Here is a 10,432-nt window from a genome sequence, read left to right on the forward strand (position 1 = left end):
CCACTCTAGCCCAATTCGGGTGGCTTGTCAATCTTCCCAAGTCCACTCTGACTCCGACCCAGAGTCTCACGTACCTAGGGATGCAGTTCGAGACTTTGCCGGCACTTGTGAAGTTGCCCTTAGTCAAACAGCAGTCCCTCCAACTGGCAGTGCGCTCTCTGCTGAGGCCCCGCCGTTATTCCCTCAGGCGCCTGATGCAGGTGCTGGGTCAGATGGTGGCGTCAATGGAGGCTGTTCCCTTTGCCCAGTTCCATCTGCGTCCCCTGCAGCTGGACATTCTCCGCTGCTGGGACAAGCGGCCTTCCTCCTTGCACAGGTTAGTGGCTCTGTCGCCACAGACCAGGAGCTCTCTTCAGTGGTGGCTTCGGCCCCTCTCTCTGTCCCAGGGGCGCTCCTTTCTGGCCCCGTCCTGGGTGATCCTCACCACGGATGCCAGTCTATCCGGCTGGGGAGCGGTATGTCTCCACCACCGAGCGCAGGGCACTTGGACTCCGTCCGAATCAGCCCTTTCAATCAATGTGCTGGAAACCAGAGCCGTGCTTCTGGCTCTCCTAGCTTTTCACCATTTGCTGGCGGGCAGGCACATCCGAGTCCAGTCGGACAACGCGACAGCGATTGCCTACATCAATCAACAAGGCGGGACACGCAGCCGCCTGGCAATGTTGGAGGTACAACGCATCCTTCAATGGGCAGAGGACTCCAAGTCCACCATATCCGCAGTCCACATCCCAGGCGTGGAAAACTGTGAGGCATATTTTCTCAGCCGTCAAACCGTGGACAGTGGCGAGTGGTCCCTGCACCCGGCAGTTTTTCAGTCAATCTGCCACAAATGGGGCACTCCGGACGTGGATCTAATGGCATCCCGTCACAACAACAAAGTTCCCGTTTACGTGGCTCGCTCCCACGATCCTCAGGTATTCGCCGCGGACGCTCTGGTCCAAGACTGGTCCCAGTTTCGTCTGTCCTACGTGTTTCCCCCTCTAGCTCTCTTGCCCAGAGTCCTGCGCAAGATCAGAATGGAGGGCCGTCGAGTCATTCTCATTGCTCCGGACTGGCCCAGGCGAGCTTGGTACCCAGACCTGCTCCTTCTGTCCGTAGAGGTGCCGTGGCATCTTCCGGACCGTCCAGACCTTCTCTCACAAGGTCCGTTTTTCCGCCTGAATTCTGCGGCTCTCAAATTGACGGCGTGGCTCTTGAGTCCTGGATCTTGACGGCTTCTGGTATCCCTCCTGAAGTCATCTCCACTATGACTCGGGCCCGTAAGTCTTCCTCCGCCAAGATCTATCACAGGACTTGGAAAATTTTCCTGTCCTGGTGTCGCTCTTCCGGCCATCCTCCTTGGCCATTTTCCTTGCCGACCCTTCTGTTCTTTCTACAGTCCGGTCTGCAGCTGGGACTGTCCCTCAACTCTCTCAAGGGACAAGTCTCAGCTCTGTCAGTGCTGTTCCAGCGGCGTCTCGCCCGGCTGGCTCAGGTCCGCACCTTCATGCAGGGGGCGTCTCACATCATTCCGCCTTACCGGCGGCCCTTGGATCCCTGGGACCTCAATTTGGTTCTCACGGTTTTGCAGAAACCCCCCTTTGAGCCTCTTAGGGAGGTTTCTTTGTTTCGTCTTTCACAGAAAGTGGTCTTTCTAGTGGCCATAACTTCCCTCAGGAGAGTCTCCGATTTGGCTGCGCTCTCTTCGGAGTCACCTTTTTTGGTTTTTCATCAAGACAAGGTGGTTCTCCGTCCAACTCCGGACTTTCTTCCTAAGGTGGTCTCTCCTTTCCACCTTAACCAGGACATTACCCTACCTTCCTTTTGTCCGGTTCCTGTTCATCGCTTTGAAAAAGCGTTGCATACTCTGGATCTGGTGCGTGCTCTCCGGATCTATCTGTCTCGCTGCTCTTAGGCGGTGCACCTCTCTTTTTGTGCTAACCACAGGTCGGCGCAAGGGCCTCTCTGCTTCTAAGCCGACCTTAGCCCGTTGGATTAGGTCGACCATTTCGGACGCCTACCAGTGTTCTCAGGTGCCTCCCCCGCCGGGGATCAAGGCACACTCGACCAGAGCTGTCGGTGCCTCTTGGGCTTTCAGGCACCGGGCTACGGCTCAACAAGTCTGTCAGGCTGCCACTTGGACTAGCCTGCATACCTTTTCAAAGCACTACCAAGTGCATGCTCATGCTTCGGCAGATGCGAGCTTGGGCAGACGCATCCTTCAGGCGGCTGTCGCCCATTTGTGAAGTTAGGTTCTGCCTACTTCTTAGTTTTTCTGTTTATTTCCCACCCATGGACTGCTTTGAGACGTCCCATGGTCTGGGTCTCCCATAGGAACGATAAAGAAAAAGAGAATTTTGTTTACTTACCGTAAATTCTTTTTCTTATAGTTCCGTATTGGGAGACCCAGCTCCCTCCCTGTTGGCAATTTCTTGTTCCGCGTGTTTTCACCGGCTGTTGTTGATGAACGAGTCTCCGGTTGTTCCGGTTTTTGCTCTGTATTTACTTGTGGGTGGCTATTCTCCTTCAGCTTTTGCACTAAACTGGCTAGATCTGGTTCTCCAGGGGGTGTATAAGCTCAGAGGGAGGAGCTACACTTTTAGGTGTAGTACTTTGTGTGTCCTCCGGAGGCAGAAGCTAAACACCAATGGTCTGGGTCTCCCAATACGGAACTATAAGAAAAAAGAATTTACGGTAAGTAAACAAAATTCTCTTTTTTGTCATATCTAACCTTGTATTTTTTTTTCTCAGTACAACAAATTTAAGTGCCGAATCTTAAATGAAAAAGTGGATACACCGACCACTACAGTATACAGGTAGCTGAAATAGAATTGTCACTGGGTCCACAGACTGCGCAGCTGCCAGGAGCTTTGTACGGACACTGGTTGTATTCCAGCTATTCATAGGGAGCCAGTAATAGTGCTGTAGAGGCAGCCATGTGTAAAGTGTAAGATGTCAAAATCAAACGAGGCTTTAAGAGCAAATGCGCAGATTTGTGGATGTGATTGTCATCAGATATGAAGTGTGTGTCTGCGATGTATGAAATATATGGTGATGATTCTTTTTTTATAACCTCAAATGCAAGAGAGGAAGGCCGGCTGGCTATTCTCCGTCCGCTCCGTTCTAATGACAAGTCGGTGAGCCTGTGTGTTTATGGGGGAGACCTGTTAGTCTAGCTGAGTAGACAATAAGTAGCTGCTGGTAAATTTCCTTTAGAATTAGTCATCTCATTCCCATTCACACTTTCAGCTATGATGTCTCTGAAACACAGCATTCTTGTATGTAGGATGAGAGCTCTTATTTATGCTGCCTATGTTGCACGCAGCAAGAATCAGTGAGCAGGTCCCCGTTAAGCTTTTGGTCTCTTTATAAGAAAATAAACTTTATTTCTTCATCGTTCCTTATGGGAGACCCAGACCATGGGTGTATAGCTTCTGCCTCCGGAGGACACACAAAGTACTACACTAAAAGTGTAGCTCCTCCCTCCGAGCATATACACCCCCTGGATGACAAATCTAACCAGTTCAATGCTTTGTGTTCAGGAGGTCACACACACACATGCATTCTCATCTGATTTTTGATTTTTGATTTCAAACATTTGGAAAAAAAGCGGGTCCAATCTGGACTCCCGGCATGTCCCTTCTCACCCCACTGTGTCGGCGGTGCTGTTAAGGTTGATTTTACAAGGCTGGAGCCTTCACATGCCGCGCTCCTTCACCATCCCCTGAGGCTCTGGCTTGAAGTGGGAGCCAGCACGGTTCTCACTGCTTTGCAGGAGACCGGTCTCCATCCGCAGCCCTGTCAGGATCCTGCCGGACGGAGCGCTTACTCCTCAGGGACCTGGCCCTGCATCTCATACGCTAAGTATTGAGACGTTATTCAGGGGTCCCTTGTACATTTACTGTGGGGAGAGAGTGTTATTTCACTTTGTTGTGATTTCCGGCCGGTTCTCTGTTTTTTTCCTGAGAACCGCGCCGAGGGTGCCTGCTCGTCGGCCGCATGGAAAAATCTAGGCCCCGGCTTCAGATGCGGCCTAGTTTCGATTTCACTGCCCCTGCATGTCAGTCATGGAGGGGAACAGTGCGGCGCCGCCCACCGGCCGTTCAGCAGAGGGGAGGACACTCCTCTCTGAGGAGATGTTCCCCTCCTCTGTATTTCTCCTTGGCCCTCCGGTTCCCGCTCTTGGACTCAACCCGCCCCCCCTCCTCACTCCGGCGCCATTTTATCAGCGTTTACACACTGATCGGCGCTGGCTGCTGCAGCTACTGCATCTGTCTGGGGGTCCAAGCTGTGGAACCGGAGGGCACACAAAAGCGGTCTGGTAAGCCACAACCTCTGGTTGTGGACTTTATTATACACTCTCTGGGGGTCATTCTGAAGGAGTGTATTCTTTACTGCAGAGCCTCCTCCTCAGCAGCATGTCTCTCACTAGGAGCAAGGCTGCAAGGCTTTACTCTATTTGCACTGCATGTAAGCTCGTACTGCCTGAACCGAGCACCTATCCACATTGTGATGCCTGCTCTAACATGGTGGTGCCTCAGCCTGGAGCCTCCCCAGGGGTCTCTCCGGCTGCTCCAGTCCCGGTGGCTGAACCCCCGGCTTGGGTAGCTATCTCCCAGTCCTTTGCCGACTCCATGGGACAGCTGTCCCGGACTCTGCTGACCATGCATCAGCCCCCTTCTCAGGGCGCTTCTGCTGCTCCGACTCGCTCTGCAGAGCTCTCAGAGGATTTTTTATCTGTTCCCGGACCCCGTCCTCCTAAACGGAGACGCAGGGACTCTTCTCCTTCCTCGTCCCACGGCTCTGATTCACGAGCTGAAGTGCAGGGCGAGGAGGATGCCTTTACTGTGGGCTCGGACGCTACCTCTATGTAACCTATTGATCTATCTGAGGGTGATGCGGATGTAAGTGCTTTGATTGCGTCCATTAATTCCGTACTGGACCTCAATCCACCGGTGTCGGAGGAACAAGCCTCTCTGGTAGAAAAACACCAGTTTACCTCACCTAAGAGAGCAAGGAGTATGTTTTTTAACCACTCCAGTTTTCAGGCCACTGTGACCAAGCCCAGGGCCTGTCCTGACAAACGCTTCCCAAAGCGTAGTTCTGATGACCGTTTTCCCTTTCCACCAGAAGTGGTCAAGGAGTGGGCTCCTTCACCAAAGGTAGATCCTCCGGTGTCTAGAATCTCAGCCCGGACAGTTGTATCGGTGGCTGATGGCACCTCACTTAAGGATCCCACTGACCGCCAGGTTGACCTTCTGGCCAAATCTGTATATGAGGCGGCAGGGGCTTCGTTCTCCCCGTCTTTTGCAGCAGTGTGGGCTCTTAAGGCAGTCTCTGCTTCTCTGGCAGAGATACATTCCCTCGCCAGGGACTCTATGCCCGAAATGGTTGCCTTAACTTCCCAGGCTTCGGCTTTTTCATCCTATGCCATGTCTGCCATTCTGGAGGCTTCTCACTGCACGGCGGTGGCTTCCGCTAATTCCCTCGCGATCCGCAGGATCTTGTGGCTTCGAGAGTAGAAAGCAGATGCTTCTTCAAAGAAGTACCTTGCTGGACTCCCTTTTGCTGGGTCCCGGCTGTTCGGTGAACAACTGGATGAAATTATTAAGGAAGCTACTGGCGGGAAAAGTACTTCCTTGCCACAAATTAAAGCCAGGAAACCTGTCCAAGGCAGGAACCAGTCGAGGTTTCGTTCCTCTAACTGGTCATCCTCTAAGCCCTCAGCCTCGTCCACTAACTCAGCCAAGGATCGAAAACCCAGCTGGCGCGCGAAGCCGCGTCCTCAGAAGAACGGAGGAGCCGCTGCCACTAAGGCAGCCTCCTCTTGACTATCTGGCTGCGCCAGCAACGACCTTGGTCGGTGGCAGGCTCTCCCACTTTGGCGACGTGTGGTTTCAACACGTCTCCGATCAGTGGGTGCGGGATATCATCTCCCACGGCTACAGGATAGAATTCTCTTCCAGCCCGCCAAACAGATTTTTTCTGTCCACTCCCCCCTGCTCCAATGCCGCCGCTTTCTCTCAGGCCGTGGCATCCTTGCAGGCCAACGGAGTAATTGTTCCTGTTCCCGCCCGGGAACGGTTTAGAGGTTTCTACTCAAACCTCTTCCTAGTCCCCAAAAAGGACGGTTCCTTCCGGCTCATCTTGGATCTCAAGCTTCTCAACAAGCATGTTCAGGTGCGGCACTTTCGCATGGAATCTCTGTGATCGGTCATTGCCTCAATGACCCAAGGAGATTTTCTAGCATCCATCGACATCAGAGATGCCTATCTGCATGTGCCAATTGCATTTTCACACCAGCGTTGGCTACGTTTTGCAATCGGAGAGGAACATTTCCTATTCGTGGCTCTCCCCTTCGGGTTAGCCACGGCCCCTCGTGTATTCACCAAGGTCATGGCAGCAGTGGTTGCGGTTGTGCACCTCCAGGGGTTGGCAGTGATTCCTTACCTGGACGACCTTCTAGTTAAGGCTTCATCCAGTGCAGACTATCAGCGGAGTGTCTCGCTCACTCTCGCCACGCTTGTGCAATTCGGGTGGCTTGTCAATCTGCCCAAGTCCACTCTGACCCCGACCCAGAAACTTACGTACCTAGGGATGCAATTCGAGACTCTGCCGGCACTTGTGAAGCTGCCCTTAGTCAAACAGCAGTCCCTTCATCTGGCGGTGCGTTCTCTATTGAAGCCCCGCCGTCATTCCATCAGGCACCTCATGCAGGTGCTGGGTCAGATGGTGGCGTCAATGGAAGCGGTTCCCTTTGCCCAGTTCCATCTGCGTCCTCTGCAGCTGGACATTCTCCGCCTTTGGAACAAGCGGACCTCTTCCTTGCACAGGCTAGTGGCTCTGTCGCCACAGACCAGGAGCTCTCTTCAGTGGTGGCTTCGGCCCCTCTCTCTGTCTCAGGGACGCTCCTTCCTGTCTCCGTCCTGGGTGATCCTCACCACGGGCGCCAGTCTCTCCGGCTGGGGAGCAGTATTTCTCCACCACCGAGCACAGGGCACTTGGACTCCGTCCGAATCAGCCCTCTCGATCAATGTGCTGGAAATCAGAGCTGTGCTTCTAGCTCTCTTAGCCTTTCACCATCTGTTGGCGGGCAAGCACATTTGAGTCCAGTCAGACAACGCGACAGCGGTTGCCTACATCAATCACCAGGGCGGGACACGCAGCCGCCTGGCGATGTTGGAGGTTCAACGCATCCTTCAGTGGACGGAGGACTCCAAGTCCACCATATCCGCAGTCCACATCCCAGGCGTAGAAAACTGGGAGGCAGATTATCTCAGCCGTCAGACCGTGGACAGCGGCGAGTGGGCCCTGCATCCGGCAGTGTTCCGGTCAATCTGCCGCAAGTGGGGCACTCCGGAAGTGGATCTAATGGCATCCTGGCACAACAACAAGGTCCAGGTTTACGTGGCTCGCTCCCACTATCCTCAGGCCTTGGCAGTGGACGCGCTGGTTCAGGATTGGTCCCAGTTCCGTCTGGCCTACGTGTTTCCCCCTCTAGCTCTCTTGCCCAGAGTCCTGCGCAAGATCAGAATGGAGGGCCGTCTGGTCATAATCATTGCTCCAGACTGGCCCAGGCGAGGTTGGTACCCAGACCTGCTCCGTCTGTCTGTAGAGGTGCCGTGGCATCTCCCGGACCGCCCAGACCTTCTCTCTCAAGGTCTGTTTTTCCGCCAGAATTCTGCGGCTCTCAGATTGATGGCGTGGCTCTTGAGTCCTGGATCCTGACGGCTTCAGGCATTCCTCCCGAGGTCATCTCTACTATGACTCAGGCTCGGAAGTCTTCTTCGGCCAGGATTTACCACAGGACTTGGAGAATTTTCCTGTCCTGGTGTCGCTCTTCCGGCCATGCTCCTTGGCCTTTTTCCTTGCCGACCATCCTGTCCTTTCTACAGTCCGGTCTGCAGCTAGGACTATCCCTCAATTCCCTCAAGGGACAGGTCTCGGCTCTGTCAGTGTTGTTCCAGCGGCGTATCGCCCGACTGGCCCAGGTGCGCACCTTCATGCAGGGCGCATCTCACATCATTCCTCCTTACCAGCGGCCTTTGGATCCCTGGGACCTTAATCTGGTCCTCACGGCCTTACAGAAACCCCCCTTTGAGCCTCTTAGGGAGGTTTCTTTGTTTCGTCTTTCACAGAAAGTGGTCTTTCTGGTGGCCATAACTTCTCTCAGGAGAGTCTCTGATTTGGCTGCGCTCTCTTCGGAGTCACCCTTTTTGTTTTTTCACCAAGACAAGGTGGTTCTCCGTCCGACTCCGGACTTTCTCCCTAAGGTGGTGTCTTCTTTCCACCTTAACCAGGACATTTAATTGCCTTCCCTTTGTCCGGCCCCTGTGCATCGTTTTGAGAAAGCGTTGCATACTTTAGATCTGGTGCGGGCGCTCCGGATCTATGTGTCACGCACCGCCGCTCTCAGGCGGTGCACCTCTCTGTTTGTGCTAACCACAGGTCAGCGCAAGGGTCTCTCGGCTTCTAAACCGACTCTGGCTCGTTGGATTAAGTCGGCCATATCCGATGCCTACCAATGTTCTCAGGTGCCTCCCCCGCCGGGGATTAAGGCGCACTCGACCAGAGCTGTCGGTGCCTCTTGGGCTTTCAGGCACCAGGCTACGGCTCAGCAGGTCTGTCAGGCTGCCACTTGGTCTAGTCTGCACACCTTTTCGAAGCACTACCAAGTGCATGCTCATGCTTCGGCAGATGCGAGCTTGGGCAGACGCATCCTTCAGGCGGCTGTCGCCCATTTGTGAAGTTAGGTTTTGCCTACTTCTCAGTCTTCTGTTTATTTCCCACCCATGGACTGCTTTGAGACGTCCCATGGTCTGGGTCTCCCATAAGGAACGATGAAGAAAAAGAGAATTTTGTTTACTTACCGTAAATTCTTTTTCTTATAGTTCCGACATGGGAGATCCAGCACCCTCCCTGCTGCCTGTTGGCAGTTCTTGTTCCGTGTGTTTTCACCGGCTGTTGTTGTAGACAGAGGTTCCGGTTATTCCGGGTTTTACTCTATCTCTACTTATGGGTGGATGTCCTCCTTCAGCTTTTGCACTAAACTGGTTAGATTTGTCATCCAGGGGGTGTATATGCTCGGAGGGAGGAGCTACACTTTTAGTGTAGTACTTTGTGTGTCCTCCGGAGGCAGAAGCTATACACCCATGGTCTGGGTCTCCCATGTCGGAACTATAAGAAAGAATTTACGGTAAGTAAACAAAATTCTCTTTATTTAACTTTGTCATGTCATCCACAATGGTTTTCTTTACTGCACTGTGATCTGTCTCACTAAGATATCACTAATTCCCTTTGTTCTCACTTAGGTGTGGTCCTCTTATTGACCTGTGTAGAGGTCCCCATGTGCGGCACACAGGGAAAATTAAAGCCTTTAAAATATACAAGGTACGTAATGGGGCTTGATGGAGGCTTCCACATTGTATTTGCAGATTATATATTTTTTTACAACGATCATACTTCTTTTATCTCAAAATTTTCTAATACTAGTGATGGGCGAACCCAAATTATAAAGTTTATAAATACCTTAAACTTAGTGTCTGTGTTACTGTTCAGGTTCAGCTGACCACATATTAAGAAAAAAAGCCAAAATTGGGGTTAAAGCAGAATAATTATACTTACTGAGTCTCTGTGCGGTTGTCAAACTACTTCCAGGTCCGCTCATTAAACCTCCTCAATATTCACTGCTTCACTCACCTACCCTCTGTGACAGCATCTGTGATTGGTTGCAATTAGACTGCTGGCATCTATGATTGGTTGCCCTTACAGTATCTGTCTGGGTCCCAGAAGTGGGGTGTAAAAATAAATAATTGGAAAAAATGGCTTAGGGTCCCTGTAAATTGATACCCAGCGCTGATTAACAGACAACTGAAAACTACAGCCCCAAGCTGTGTATGTTATTATTATTTTTTTTTTTTTTTAATAATAATAATAATAATAATAATTTAAGTAATTTAAAAAAACAGCTTGGAGTTTTCCCCCTTCCCCCCAATTTTGATACCCAGCCAAGACAAAGTAGACAGCTGGGGACTGGTATTCTCTGGCTGGATAGGCCCATGGCTATTGGGCACTCCCCTGCCCAAAAATAGCAGCCTGCAGCTGCCCCAGAATTGGTGCATCCATAAGATACCTGGCTCATCTCTATTGCCTTAGTGAGGGGCAATCGTGGTAATATAAGGGGTTAATGACACCTGTAATTTGTCAAAAAATCACAGCTGTCATAGTAATGCGTAGGGGTTTATGAGACTACCACCCTACTAATCGTGTAAGTAAAAAGGAAAAAACCCAAAACAAAGAAAAATCCTTTATATATAAAGAAAACACCCTTTTTTCAAATTTATTAACACTCAAAGCACAATCTACACCATGACGTCCCACGACGATCCCTGCTCTGCGACATCCTGAGGTTGCAATGTGTGGTCACGTTAAAATTTGTGACCAATTACTACGG

At 51.8% G+C, this 10,432-nt stretch overlaps 1 protein-coding gene across 3 annotated transcripts in view; it reads left to right on the plus strand.

Moving 5' to 3' along the window:
* LOC142303875 (threonine--tRNA ligase 2, cytoplasmic-like) overlaps nucleotides 1–10,432 on the plus strand; it is a 146,487-nt gene that overhangs the window by 77,804 nt on the left and 58,251 nt on the right. For all 3 annotated transcript variants that reach the window (XM_075345707.1, XM_075345706.1, XM_075345708.1), the window contains 2 exons: nucleotides 2,731–2,795; nucleotides 9,291–9,369. In XM_075345707.1, coding sequence (XP_075201822.1) covers nucleotides 2,731–2,795; nucleotides 9,291–9,369 — 144 coding nt within the window. The remainder of the gene's footprint in view (nucleotides 1–2,730; nucleotides 2,796–9,290; nucleotides 9,370–10,432) is intronic.

This window comes from Anomaloglossus baeobatrachus, chromosome 4 (genome assembly GCF_048569485.1).
Source record: "Anomaloglossus baeobatrachus isolate aAnoBae1 chromosome 4, aAnoBae1.hap1, whole genome shotgun sequence".
Lineage (NCBI taxonomy): Eukaryota > Metazoa > Chordata > Amphibia > Anura > Aromobatidae > Anomaloglossus > Anomaloglossus baeobatrachus.